Source organism: Neopelma chrysocephalum, unplaced genomic scaffold (genome assembly GCF_003984885.1).
Source record: "Neopelma chrysocephalum unplaced genomic scaffold, ASM398488v2 Primary Assembly neopelma1_67, whole genome shotgun sequence".
Classification (NCBI taxonomy): domain Eukaryota; kingdom Metazoa; phylum Chordata; class Aves; order Passeriformes; family Pipridae; genus Neopelma; species Neopelma chrysocephalum.
Window position 1 is genome coordinate 9,113,571 of NW_020897726.1, and position 15,561 is coordinate 9,129,131.

Sequence of the window (15,561 nt, forward strand, 5' to 3'; positions counted from 1 at the left end):
CACTTATTGACTCAGTAATTTACTGGAGCAGTTGAAACAGATAAGAAAAACATTTCGTGTGTGAAAGTTTTTCTGCCTTCCCCTTTTGTGCCACGAAATTTTATTTCTGTTTGCATTTTCTAGGAAAACGCTATTCTGTGAAGTAACTGTATATGAAAAAGCTGGATTTCTTTTGGTCTTCAGTTTAAAAAAATGTCTTAGAGTATCCCAAACCCTCAATTACCATGCCTGCCAGAATGAAGAAGTCAAGCTCAGTGGAGAGAAGTGTTATTTTTCTCTGAATTTATGAGTGAGCACAATAAATGGGAGAGGCACTTTGTTTATTGAAGCAGGGAAACCAGACAAACATGTTATGATTCTCCTAATTTTATCTTATTTTTCAGGATGCTAAGCATTTCTGCCTCTCAGAGTCCTTGTTTTCCTGGGTTAGTTAGTCTCAACAAATTTGGACTAGTTAATGTGCCCAAAAGAAATCATCAGTGCTTATCAAAATGAGAAGGGATATAAAAAGTACCCTGATCTTGACTCCTTTTCCCATTAACCACCAGACATTTTTAGCCTTCCCAAATTCATTGTCAATAACTCGAGAGAATGTGATGAGTAGTAAGAGGTTTTAGAAGAAGAAACTTTCACTTGAAATTGAGGAGTGAATCTGAAGCAAACTATTGTTAACAGCTTTCGGATTCACGTAATGAACAGGCCAAAACAGCATTCAGTCCATGGGAGCCAGCAGCTCCAAGGAAATGTAATATTGTTGTAGCTACTGTGCTGGGCTGCAGTCATCTGGGCCTGTCAGAGCTCTGCAGCCTCCTAAGCTGGGGCTGAGGAGGGATGTCCTGTCATTCTGATTTAGCTCAAGTTAGAGGAGAAATTTTTTAAGATAGATAGCTTTAAACAAAAATGCATGCTAGGGTAGGCTTAAATTACATTGTCAGAGAGAAAAGAACTTGTGTAGGTATGCTTTGGTATCATGTAAGCTTCCAGGGCCTGCACCGGGGTTTAACAGGAATCATCACCAGAATCACTCCCATGAAGACCATCATAGTCTTCCCATCAGTGCAAGGTTGTTCCTCTATTAACACTTACTTTTAATTGCAGGAAAGCAAGGTTTTTATGCATGGATGATTCTTACTCTTTTCAAGATTCACTGTATTTCTGTTCTAGCAAAAATCCCACTACTTGTATATACATCCTATTCTGTCTTGCCAGTAATTACTCTATTGTGCTAGATATTGAACCTTTTTCATGGCTAGATTAATTATACAATCTTGGTCAAAATACTGTCTTAACTCTTTTACTCCCCAATCCATGACCAAAATGAAATTACATAGCTCTGCTTCATGTGATTACATAAAGATTTCCTTACCCAAACTGTATATGTTTTCAAAAATGTTTTATAAATTAGCTTTAGGAAGTACCTTGCATAACTTTTTGATAAGCAGGTAATCAGATACTAGACATCGTTTTGACTTTGGAACCTAAAGAAACAGCTTCAATAAGGAACAGGGAACAGTTCTGAAATGTAAAGCATTTTAAGAGCATAATGTCCATTGACAATGAAGTGCAGTGGTTTTAATGGGTTTTTCAAAGCCTATTCCCTCTGGATAAATAAGTTAAAAAATACTGCATATAAAATCAAAGACTCTTTGAAGTCAGTACAAACTGTCCTGTTTGATTTCAGTAGGACTAGAACATTTCTTCCACTGTACTTAGAGCAGGAACAGTTGAAAATTTTTAGAAAAGTAAACAAGAACATCTTAAAAATGGCAAAAAGAGAGAAACAGACAGAGAAGGGAAAAGTGGAAATCACATGGTATCAGATCATCCAAAATAGAAGATGTTGGTTAGTAAAGATTTCACTTCTCCAAAGTCCTGCAAAACATAGTTTCACTGAAAAATCTATTCAAACCCACAACTCTAATTAAGGGGTTTAGCTGCCAAATAACATGTTCTGGCTAAAGCCAAGTAAGTATTACAGGGCCATTCATGAGCAACGGCATAAGCTTTGTACTTTGCTTTTGATTTTCTCATGGGAAAGTAATATAAATGAGAGTGATACCTCCCTGTTGGCTTTAACTGTTAGAAATGCAAAGCATGCTGAAATTGTACATAATTCTCTTCCAAAGGAAAGGAAATAGCATTTCAATGGTTTTCCTCAGTGTCTCGTTGAGTTATGGTGGTGCACAATTATTCCTGTTAAATTACTCTACCAGATGGAAGGTTGCATTGTGTATTTAGCTAATTAAGTTGTAGGGGGCTGGAATGCTATTCCAGAGCATAAAGAATCTCTAAAAGTAAACCTGTTTTAATTCAGTATCATTGCGAAGGTGCAGTATGGATGACCAATAAGACTTTAAACACATAGGGTTTTGCTCCTCACATCTCTTAACATGGAGAGATACTTTCAGAAAATCAGCCTTGCCTACAGAAGTTAGACAAACGTGTTTTGAATGTCTAAACAACTTTGGAGCCAATGTTATCTTCATTTATGTTCAGTGAAGCTGAAGTGCCTTCCTACTTTTGAGATGAATTTGGCCTATGATTCTCATCTGCTAGTAAAGCAACATATACTGTGTTTTTGTTGCTTTTGTTTTCTTGGCATCCTGTACTCTCTGTTGCCTTTGAACAGCTCTAGAGTATGCTTCAGCAATCTAGAGCTGCCCAGGTCTCATTTACTGATGATACAGATGGGGGAGAAGTTAATGGTGTTTCATCATGAATTTCTGAAGGTTGATGAAATATTAAATTGTACTTTTTGCCCACCGTGAATGGGATGTCACTGCTAGATATTTTCCTAGATTAAAATCTGTGGGATTTAATCAACCTATTAACAAATTTTTTCTTGTATGGGGCTTGGGGAACAACATAATCATAAACGTGATAACTCTATAAAAAATAAATCATATATCTAGGGGTCAAATGGTGACCCCAGCAAAAGCCTCAACTCTGGGGGCTAGGGGATTATCTCTGGCAGTCCTTCACTGAAGAGAGTATTTTTTCTTGGGATTTAGTGAATTGCAGCTGAAGAGTGGGATTTGCTATATTTGCAGTAAGTATGATATTGTAGTCCCATTACTTCTACCCACTAGAACCAATTGGTGTAGATGATGAGAAGTAGGGGCGAGAATAACCAGCGGAGAACTAACCAGAAGAACCGCCAGTCATGCATATCTTAATTTGGTTATTATCATTCAAATGAGGAATGCCCTCTCTTCAAGGGCCTGTTTCACCACCTTCTTTCTCCTCTACACCTCCTGAGAACTCAGGTGCTAGTTGGCTCCCATAAGTGATATAAAGGTGTGAAAAAACTAAAGAATTTGGCGATATGCAGGGAAAATGGGAATTAATTTTAAAATATCCTTGTTATTTTATTCTGTGGTTCAAGACAGTATAATATAAATTGCTTTTTGATCCCCTACTTATTAATGGAAAAGAATATTAGTCTACCTGTAAGAAGATGGACCTGACATAGCAGCAATATGTCATGGTTTCAGCAGATTTGACATATAATGAGGACTCATAAGATCCATAAGTGAAACTGTGGCCTCATTGAAACTACTGTATAGCCTAGTGGTGCAAATGCAAGATGCTGTTTCTGCACTAATAGAATTTATTAAAAATTCTATCAAAACACCTGTTCTTTTGCCTCATAGGAAATATATCATACTGTTCAGATTTTCATGAAAAATATAAAGATCTCCAAATCTGGCTAAATCCAAGCAGTACAATAAGTAATTCCTACATCTAATTCAATAAATCATGCCTAGCAAGACAACACTTGTTTGCATGGATAATGAAACAGACATTTTACGTTTCATACAGACTGCAGTAAATAACAAGGAAAAGTTAGATATTTAAAATAGCTTCAGGGAACATTTCATTTTTGAACCTGCTTTAGAAAATTAATGAAAATTTGCTAATCTTGTAAATTGGCCTCCTTAGCCTAAAGAGAGCAAAAGGGCTGCAAGATCCTCTCTAATCTAATTAGCTCTTTTACCATGTGTTTCACTAAACCTGTTTTTTTATTTAGGGAATGGATATTTACTTTAGTCTGAATAAATAAAGCATTCTACCTTTTACAAAAGTAACATAAAGCAAAGAACTAAAGGGTTTCACATATGACCTGCACTCCCCATAAAGTGATTGGTTGTACAGGAAACAGTTTTGGTATATCCTGAAAACACATTAGGTGATGCAAGCCAGAAAAACAAAGTGTCTCCATCCTGTACTGCTGTATCTGGTTCTCCCACCCTGTTGGGACCACCCAGCGGTCAGGTCCATGTAGTTCTTGGAAGAGCTTTAGAGGGCATGTGTAAATAGCTTTTAGTCTCATGAATCTAATTTAAAACTCTTTCAGAAATGGCATTTTAAATAGTCAGAATTGAGAAGTCATTGAACCCACAGAATGCTAGTGTCTTCCAGTCTGTCATCCAATCCAGAGGATGTCCCTATGTTCATTGTCCAATATTGTCTTGTCAATACAAGGATGTGGCCTTCTACAGCAGATGTCAGTCAGTTATGTATGAAAACAAAAAGGCACTGCTCATCTTGCTTATGCCTTATATATTCAGCTATGTGGAGGTGGCTGAAACAGACTGTGGCTGCCTACAGGAAGCCAGAGCAGCAGTCAGAAACTCCATTGAGAGCATATTTGCATGTCTGCAAGAACCACGTGTGGTAGCGGAAAGGCTGTGAGACCACCAGGTCTCTCAGAAGGACAGACATTCACAACTCTCCACAAAGCAGCTGAGGAATCTGGAAGCAGCTTTGGTCTCTGATCTGTGCCTCTCTGCCTCTCTAGCTTTCTGCCAGGCTTTGGGTTGCATCCCTAGTTATGGTGAGGAAGCCCAGATTATCTTCTCATTTATCCTTTCTGGTGGTGCTTAGGGCTATCTTGTGCATTTCATTCTGCCTACATCAACTGGAGGGGAAACTGGGAAGTTTCTCCTTAGACTGTCACGGTTGTGTGTTGTGAAGCACATAATGCTTATCTGTGCATGGGTCTCTAGTACAATACTATAAAAGAATAGCAAACTATGTGGTGTGAATAAAGAAAGATTCCTTGACTATGTGTTGATTTATTGATACTTGTTAGATATAAGCCAGAAAAAAACCTCAACTCCTGTAAGGATTACACCATAGGTTATATTCAAATCAATATCATATATGAGCCTTCACAGCTTAATAAAATGATAGCTGAAGAAATAGAGAATACTAGTGAAGATTTACTTCAAGATCATGAAGTCTTTGTTTCCTGATTTTTTCTGTTGACCTAATTATGTTAAAGGGGTTCAAGTTATTATTTTAAAAACGATCTTAGTGATATCAGTTGGTGCCTGAGCAACAGCAAACAATTCATCTTTCTCAAGTAAGATGTCAATTTTGCCACTGCTGCTCATGCTGGTGTTGGAATCTTTTTAGCCAAATTTAGCATCATTTACATCGCCTGCCCCACAGCTTTTCTAAGCCAGCCTGCCAGTGAGGAAAAGGAAATGCTTTCACTTTAGAGCCTTTCGAAGTCTGGACAAAAGCTCACTTTCTGTTCTTCAGGTTTCCTATATATGGTTTTAGCCTCGAGATGAGGACCTGCTCGCTATGCACCCTCTCCCATCCCCCATTTCCTGCCTGGGTTCATTAAATGCTGATTTGAAGTTGGCACATGCTCTTCTGATACAAAAGTAGTACTGTGTTCCAGGAACCATCAGAAAGTAGTGCATTATTGTCTTTTACATTCCCTTCATATATATCTTCTCCCCGTGCATAAAAAGGATTTTTATCCCTTCTTCTTAAATATTTCTGTGTGTTTCATGAAATGAAACAGTGAAGCAAAGCCTTGTCAAAAATACCTCAGCTCATTTGGGAGCAATCTGGCCCCAGGCTATATTCTTTAATGCTAGTATCTGCTAATATTAAGCAAAGTGGAGAACAGGACATAATGACTTCACCAAATCATTTTCCTATCTCTTTTGCTTGTACCTGAGCACCATGTTTCTTAGCAGAGACCAGCTTTCCTTCACCTGATCACTGATTTGTGATGACTTTAATGTGTACCTACATAATGTGTTTGTTGCAATGACTTTAATGTGTACCTACATAGAAGCCTGCGTATTTTCCATTTTTAACAGTACAGTTACTTACTTCTTTCTTCCTCTGCGAAGCCATCATAAAGTATGAGAGAAATCATTGGGACACTGTCTTTCTTCTTCATCTACAACCAACGTTTGCAGTTCTGTAGAAATCATTACAGGTCATGCCAAGGAGTTGGTAACCAATCCTTGGATTGCCTCTATTATCTTCTGTTGTTGTTCAAACTAATCTTTTTTGTATCTTTCATATCTGTTTGTCACTTACAATTATTTAAAGAGTATTAGCAGTCCATTATTACTAGCACTAGAAAGAGAATAATCCAGGTAATACCAATGAAACTGAACAAGCCATATACTGCAACATATCATTATTCCAGCTTATGCTATAGGTACATAAACAAAGTCATTTTCAGGCCAGTCTTTCCTGAAATCCTCTCAAGTGAATCACTCAAGTGGGTATCAGCTGATTTGCATTGAGATCACTGACATGGGCTTTTATGGCCTTCAGAGAAAATGGCTGTGTCTTTTTGTTTTCTTTGCAACAAAACACTCTCAAATAATAAATTATCCCTTTCTTCAAGTGGCAACAGATTATTACTTGTTCCAAAGTGGTAAATATAGTAGAGGTGCAAAGATTTGTGGAGCAAAGAAGTTAGCCTATATAGTGACCAATTAAACCAATATCAGATCTATACTGGTTCTTAGAAGGATTTTAAATTATTAGCCCAATCTACTAGACTACTGCCACAAAAATTTGCTATCCTGTTTTCCTTATCTGCCACACTCCTGGACATGTGCTCTTGTTTTATTCTTTTGTTTATGGCATTCGGGCTCCTTGGTGGGATGATTCAGTCCACTGTAGTTGGAGTCACCTAATCCAGCAAACCCCACCGCATTTGGCACCTCCAGCACCTTAAAGGAGGTCCCATTTCCTCAGGAAGGTGAGATATAGGATGTCTGTTGTATGGTGTAGAATTAATCTAGTTTTGAGTTCTGGATCCCAATGGGATGCTTAACATGCAGCAAGTTAGCCACATGCTTTAATTATCTTGCTGTGTCGGTGTCTTGGTTTATGGTTGAATCACTGTATAAAGTAATAGACTACTTGAAGGTCTTTTCAATAATTCTGTGGTATCAGTGCAGAAAAAAAAAAAGGTTAATTCTTAGGGGTTTTTATTTGCATGAGGATGCTACTCTGCAGCAAGCTGGGGAGTAAATCTTTAGCCTCAAAAAGTTATTTGACACTGAATCCCCATGTGACACTTCTTTTCCACATGGAGAATGCCTTTGGGTGATGGAACATATTCTTCCTTGCAGTGGATTAATTAAGATGAGCAAAGGAGCCAATAGTGTGCAGTAGAAATACTTATCAAGTGGCTAATGCAAAGCAGTTATTTTGAACATTATCCCTCTATAGACCACTTCCAAGAATCACTAGTGAAAATATTGAGCCAAATAATCATTTGAAACATAAGGCAGATTAATTATAATAATTCTTGACCATTTGTAACTATGACTTTCCAAGTGTCTTGCAAATACTAGGGGAAGAATTTAATTAAAATAAAAGGTTTGAAATATTTATTTTCACTTTTGCTCACTTATTCAGAGTTTAAACAATTAAAATAGTTTCTGAATAATCTTACATGAGTGCCTTGGGGCAGTCGGTATGTATATATATGTATATACATTTATAATTGCAATCCACAGCTCCATACTTGAAGGTCAAAATGATTAATTTTGCCTTTTTAACTATCAGAAGAGCTTTGACAATAATAGATTGTGCTGGTTTAAAAGTTAACCAGCAAGGCAAAATGAACTCAATTCAAAAGAGAGATTTATAAGTCAGAATAACAATTTATTAAAATAATGCAATAAGTACAATTATACAGACAGACAATTGGTTTTAATCCACAAAACCCAAATGTACAAACCCAGCACCCTGGGGTATGAACAAAAGTGGTGTACCTTGGCCCACCCCCCGAGTCCAAAGCAAAGGGAGAGGGAATAAACCTGCTGGTGGGAGAGCTGCTGCAGTCTGGTCAGAAGTGGTGATTGCAGTCCAGTTGAGGGTGGTGGTCTCAGTCTAGTTGAAGGCAGTGGTCTGGAGTCTTCCTCTGGATCCCACGAGAGAGCCTCAAGGCTCTGAAACTCCCAGTTATATACTCTCCAGTTCAGGCGGGAGTGCTCAGTCCCTCCCTCAGAGTAGGGAATTCCATAAAAGGGCATGCGGATGCTCAGTCCCTCTTCCATATAAGGGTATCAGAGCGGGGAATTCCATATAAGGATATCAGAGCAGGGAATTCCATAAAAGGGTACAGGAACATCTTCCCACCTTGCAGGCCTCTACTGACAGCAGTTTTTGGGAAATGGCATGGAGGCTATAGAATACACAGTTTTGGGTTACACCCATCCAGGGATGAATTGGTCCCAGCCGTTCTAACCAGGACATAGATGTGTTATTACTGCCCTCATGTAGGAGTGCACTGAAGCACACAGGATTGCTGTTGTGATCCATACCTCTTGCAGTCAACAATAATTCTGCCGCAGCTTTGGTGGAGCAAGATGTTACAGTGATCTCTGCAGTCACACACCAAGTCAATGCCTCAGGCACAGCTGGGAATCAAGAAACCAGTGTCCAGTTCTGTATTTTGTTCATTGGAGCAGATATCTTCAAACTGTATAGATTTATATATTTAGTGCACTTAAACCAGAATCCTTTTTGCTAGTCATTGAGTCCTAGTAAACACCATGTTAGAGCTGGCAGTGTCTCATGGAGAACATTCAGGAACGCCAGTATTTGAAGCTAACACTCTTCAAACATTGGCATTGGTTTTTATTGTGAGGTTTATTTTATAATTTTAAAACCACCCTTTTCCCTGCCTTTTAATTTTAAAATTGATTATTTCCATTTAAAAATTATTGCCGTCTTTCATGCATCTTCTCAGATGGCTCGTAAACTCAGACATTGACTTCAAAGTCTGTTTTCTGTGCTTATATGATTGATTCAAATGCAGAATATGATGGGAATGTGGTAAAAATAGAAAGGCAATCACTGTGACTGAGTATGAAGTGGAGAATTTCTCCAGTGACTGTTGCAGAGGATTTGTATCACATTAGTCTGTCACGGTTACAGACATATTCTTCTAATTTTTAAGAGTACAGAATAGTGTAAATGGAATTATCTGTAAGTGCAAAAGGATTGAGTGCCTTTCCTTTTAAATGTCATCACACCTGGTGAGATCTGTGGTTGAAAGTGTGTAGTGTAGTCGTAGCCCATTATTATATTTTATATTTTCGGTTTCGTCGCAAATGGTATCTTAGCAAGCAAGTCTTTGGTACTTCAATATTAGAACCATTGGTCTTAACAGTGGTAGTAAGTGATAGAAAATATTTTTTAAATATTTTTATTATTAATGATTTCCAGTGTTTTGCTAGCCTGAAACGTACTCAAGGCACAGGGTCTTCAGAGGGAAACACTTGACAAGTGCAGCGTAGAATGTGACAAAGGCCAGCATGTGACTGCAGGTACTGCAGGCCACAGCAGCACTCTGGTGAGGTGCAGCCCTTTTGCTCTTTAGTGAGCATTTCTAGCTTCCCCATTGCTGAGGGAGCAAGTGGGACATCAGGAAAAAGATGTGCGATATGACATGCTGGGCAAGGACTGGAATCAGAAGTGTAGAGTTGATCTCCTGCCCCAAAGTGACAAGGGGATAATTCTGGATTGAGTGAAGATATAATTTATTTTGATTTTCTGCTAACTCTTGCTCCTTCTTTGGGGCTGGGCTCAAGTCTTTGCATAGGAGAGAGAATTAATCCCAGTTTCCAGCTTTCTTTATTTTGAGATATTGCTTAGCCAAGCCTCAGTTTCAGAAAGGGAAATTCAAACAAATTCTATTCTACTATTATCTTTCACTACCTCTCAGCAGTCTGTTGGATAGAGGGTATACTTAAAAGAACAGATAAATGAGTATATGAAACATTTTATCGTGCTAAAAATATTACAAAATAAAAAGCACAGCAGAGCTGGCTCTCATATAAAAAGACTGTGTGCATTTAGGAAACAAAGGTGGAACTTGCCCAAGGTGCATTAAATACAATCCTGGGTTTTCTGGGACTCAATCCTACTTCTTCATTTTCAGAGCATATATTTTTCTCTGCAAATGTTCTTAGGACACTGTCGTAAATCTAGTTGTTTGGTGAATAACTCAGAAAACACTGAACTTCTGGACCTAAAATTGCTGACCAAGAAATGTTCTGCCAGCAAGGCTTGTTATAATTTATATTTCTAAGAGAAATCAAAAGACACCAAAGGAGGTTTCTCTCTATTTCTGTAATCAGACCTTAATCCAGTTATAAGGTTCCGAGGTCCAAGCTGTGTCTTCATCCAAGTTTTCACCTACAAGAGAGATAAAAATGATGGAAAATAAAATTGCATTCGTCTATAATTAATACTTATGGTATTAGCAATAATTAATGGGTAACTTCAAAGTTGAAATAGGATGAGAAAAATACTGGGATTTGAAGCTCTTCGGCTGTCTTCCTCTCTTTCCTAGCCTCTAATTTAAAATGAAATTTTAAGGAGCAGCAGGATGTCTGGGGAGTAAAACCTCTGCCTCCAAGCCCTCCTCGGATGAGATGAAGTCCTACAGGGTCAGTGGTGTCTGACACAAAGCAGTAATTCGATTTGTAGTCACGTATTTTCTTTTAATTTCCAGCCTCAGAGCCCAATTTGAAGGTACGTTCAAGGTTAAAACAGAAGGTGACAGAAAGGAGAAGCAGTCCTTTACTCAGGAGGAAGGATGGAAATGTCAGTTCATTCAAGAAGCGTCTTTTCGAGGTGACAGGTAATTAAGAATGGAGAAATGCTATATCAGTTGCCATAGTTCACAGGATAGTGGTCATACTTCGAAATTGAAACTGTTTGCTAAACAAAAAGAACATTTACAATATTTGACCTCATCCTGACAATTCTTGGTTTGACTTTGCATTGATATTTAGTAGCTTCATGGCTTGCCCAGGTGATTAGGTGATTTCTTTACGCAGTCAAGTATCACTAGTCTGTCAGACATGTACCTGAATTCACTTGGTATATCAGAATTATGTCACACCAAGATGGAACTAAAGCACAACATGAACAAATTCTCATCAGTGTCCTCGTACATGCGGTTCTTGTGACAGCTTTTCACAGTATGTCATGTGTGAAATTGGGACATGAATGTGAATATACATATGAAAGTAATTAAATAATTTCGTTATAAATTATTTCCAGATTATAATTTTTTACAACTAATTTATTAATTCCATTTTTGAAGCCTCTATGAGATTCTTGATCTCCACTCTCTTAGTTTTAGCTGATGTCTTTATATTTTACACACAAGATATTTACCATAGGAGTTTTTTGTCTGACACCATTAAAAAAGCAAAATCATGAAAGTAGGTATCTTCACTTCCTAGCTCTGACAATAATTTGGAGCCTTTCAGACTGTCGTTATAATTATGAATACTGACTATATGACATTTTGGACCTTTCACCCTGATCAAACGTTGTCTGAAGCCTTTTTCCCCTTACTTTTTATTCTTTTAACTGAAAATAGGCCTTTATTTAAATGCCTATTTATACAAAAAGTGCTATTTTAATTTTTTTTAAAAATTAGAAAAAAAGATTAAGTTTGTCTTTCTCCACTTCTATGAAAGCTATTGAAAATACAGCGCAAGAACTTTTATTTGACCAGAGAGTATAGCTGGGTATGGATTCACTTCAGTAAATCAAAGAGTGAGATCCAAGTAAGAGTTAGGAAGTCTCCTGTAATGTCAGTCACAGTGAGAGCATATTTTTGCATGTGAATTACGGCAGAAAGAGTGAAGAAGCAAAGAAGTAGCTATAGAATATTTACTGCCACATTTAGATATTAATTATTTTAACTTCCTGAGTGCTTTAATTTGAAAGCTGTCCCATGAAATAGGCGTACCTCCACTAATGCTACACTCTTCCATCTTTAAACTTCTTAACTGTTTCTATTACATAAATGTAATTTATATCAGGGTAGAATTAGAACAACACACAACAAGATCATCCTCTTCTCCTAAAACAGAACTCAGGTCATTTTAAGTCAAAATAACATGCAGCCTTTCAAATGCTATTTTAATATTTTTGCATACTGTAAATATTCCTTCATATTCATGCCCAAGATGTAGCAAAAGTGCATATTTTGCCACTAGTATTGCATAGGTAGTGATTAGTCCACACTGGGCTCATCCCTGTCCTACAAAGAAAGGGGTGGCAGTAGACCTCATGAATGGACGACATGTTATCATGACCTTTGCAGTCCTGCTATCTCTGTCATTTTGATCTCTTACAGAGATAGGACTCTTTGCAATTAAAAAGAGTGTCTTTTCTTTACTCATTACAAGCTCTGTGTCTCTCTTTCTGCCTGATACTGAGTGTTATACCATCTTTGTGGGAAAAATAAATAGTAAATGCTTCTTATGTGAAGTAGACAGATCTGAAGGGGAAAGACCAAGAGTATCTTTCCTCATTAACAAGAAAAGGAGGATGAATTAAAAATCTTCAATGTAAGTAAATAGCGTAACAGATAGATACTTTTCAATAGCAAAGAAAGCCCTATGCCATAAAGAGTATATAATTAATCAAGATCACATGTACCTTTCCAATGTGAAATTCATGTACGTTTAATCTGTTTTTCAGAATCCTCAGTCAGTAGCAGCTCACCTGGATCAGGTCCCAGTTCCCCAAGCAATGGTCCAACCAGCAGTACAACAGAAAACGAAACCTCAGTTTTGCCGTCTAACATTCAAGCTGAGGTAAGACTCATTACTGTGGTATAGACAATTGCTAAAATTTCTAGACTGGAGAGGATGGATGGTTTGTTTCTAATTTTGTTGGGATCATAGTCACAGGCAGAGTGATGGCAAAAGATGTAATTTTCAAGGATACCAGGACACTTGCAGGCTAACATCAAAATGTGTGATATATGACGTGTCTTCATAGACGTGATGCATGTTCAGGAGATGCTTTGGTAACAAAAGTCCAAGAAAAAGGAGCAGTAGTGCTACTGGAAGAATGGAGGTGAGCTGGGAAAGAAACTTGGAAGCATTTATGTTACAGAACATTACCTTCTGGGATAACCCGAAGAGGTGCTCAGTGCTGAATACTGATAAAGAACTCCCAGGTGGAAAAGAGCGATTTAGGCATTGGTGATCCTAACACATATGAGTTAAGTTAAGGTAGTCCCAAATTCAGATGAGTGCTGAAGTAAATTCATTTAATTACAGTACTGGAGTTAGATGACTAAGTCCTTTGTCACATTTGCCTTTTATTTTGCTGTACCTCAGTTTCCTTATCAGGGCAGTACTTACCATCATAAGTGACATGCCAGAAGTCCTGGATACTTTTTTTGTAAAGAGAGATTGTAAGCAGAAGGAATCTTAACTACTCCTCATTCTGTTTCATGAATACGTGCCTATAACAACAGGAATGCAGATGGTAAATCAGTTGTGATAAACCTCATTTAGCATAGACCACATGCCTAAGTCATGCTTTCCATGACAGTATTGTAAAGGGACAGTAAATTAATGTGACTAAGAGAGAATCAATTTCCACAATATTCTGTATCCAGTGCTTATATTTACAGCAGTTCCTGCTTTGGTGTCAGAGTTTTCTATTAATTGTTGGTTTATGCTGTTTATGTTAGAAAAATTGCATAAGAAAATGTGATTTAACAGAGTTTTAGTTAACGGAGATATTTCTCCAGGTCAGTGGTAGGACATTCACCTCAAAAAAAAAACAAACCTGGAATGGGCAGTTCAACCTCCAGCAGTGACTTTTCCCCATAATGAATTAATTGTGTGTGTGAACTATGATCCAGAGGGCAGGTGGGTGACCTCTGCACACTGATTAGTAGCCTCTCTCTGGCCCGTAACCAAAAAGAAAAAAAAATTGCATTGATGGCTAACATGTGGTCTTGCCTCATAGCCCCTTGTATGTGATTGCAAAGAAATTTAAAAGATGCAGAGTAGGATCCATCATTCGGATTAGATCAGATCCTAGTTCAGTGGAATTAAGTTGTGTATTTCACTATTGGGAATGTTTTAGATAGAAGTTGGTAGTATGTGGGTGTCAGTGCTGTATTAAACAGGAAATCTTGACCGACTGGATTTTTAATTGACTCAGGCATACTGCAAAATGCAAAGGGAATAATGTCTCAGTCTGGTACATGGGGCTTGTTACTTTGCATGTTATAGTTTCTGGACATTTGTCCACAGTGTTGAACCACCATCAGAAATACATACAATCTGATCAGGCTGGCAGTCTCTGGGGAGATTTGGAAAGGTTGTAGCAAGAACATTAATATTAATATTAATATTCTTATCATTAATAGAACACTGCATTGCATATGATTTGCCCTTACTGTGCCAGACATCAGAAATTATAGCCCCAACATGTAATCAAAGTTGCTCAAATGAGCCTAAAAAGTTCCTTTAGAAGTTGAGCTCTGCATGCTGGCATCAGTCACTTCACTCGCTGGATGTGTGCTAAGAAGCTGGGATCCAGTCAGGGATTTCTTTACCTCTCGGGTTACTTGACTGTTAGTACTGTGGTCCTGTGGGCTCCAACATTTTTCCATAAATCTCAGCTTCAGTGCATTTTTATTTTAGTGGGATTTTCTTTGGTAGTTTAACATCAGCCAAACTCCTACATGTCTCTTTCTAGTTTAGCATTAGCTGCCAGCTCTCAAAGGCTATACATCTAGTCAATTTTTCATCAGAGACACAAATTACAGAAGTTTCTAATAATAGGATATGTTCCAAATCACCCAAAATATCACTTGTTTTTCTGTAATCCTGCATGACTCACAATGCTGTTGTTTCATAATCGTTGTTGTGACATTTGCAGTAAGTGTTGTGCTCATATCTGAGTGGGTGGATAGCTGTGGTTTTCATGGCAGCAAATAAAACACTTTTTGCTGGGGATAACAGGTTACTATGACAGAGCCATTTACCAGTAAAACATGAGTCAATACCGTAAGTGATTACACTCTAGTGCATGGACAGAATTAGAGCGTTATCAGTAATGAAACAAATTTTACAAGTATTTTTACCACATCCATTGAAATAGCGAAACTTTTAAGTCATTTACCCTTTGGAACAGACAGTCTGGTGGGTAGACATTTACAGCTTTTTGGATGAACAAAGGTGCACTCCAAATGCTGCAGTTTTGCAGATAATCTTTTACTATCACAGTTCCCTTAATGGTACTTTCAGTACCATTTGTTAAAACACTGGTCTCACTATATGAAACTTAAAAGTTAAACTCACGATTTTAATTGCACCTTATAAATAAAATCTTGTTTTTATTAGGCCCAGATGTCTTCAGTATCATCAAGGTTCACCGCAGTAGCTATTTGTCTCCTGTAGCATGCCGTACACTTTCAGGTCACCTGCTGTGCTGGGGCTA

General features: G+C 37.8%; 1 protein-coding gene across 15 annotated transcripts in view; it reads left to right on the forward strand.

Annotated features, from left to right (window-relative positions):
* The window catches only part of HDAC9 (histone deacetylase 9), a 462,804-nt gene that overhangs the window by 245,430 nt on the left and 201,813 nt on the right, over window positions 1-15,561 (forward strand). For all 15 annotated transcript variants that reach the window (XR_003534444.1, XM_027684600.1, XM_027684601.1 and 12 more), the window contains 2 exons: window positions 10,802-10,930; window positions 12,793-12,908. Coding sequence is in view for 14 of the 15 variants with exons in the window: in XM_027684600.1 (XP_027540401.1) it covers window positions 10,802-10,930; window positions 12,793-12,908 (245 nt within the window). In the remaining variant the exon portion in view is untranslated. The remainder of the gene's footprint in view (window positions 1-10,801; window positions 10,931-12,792; window positions 12,909-15,561) is intronic.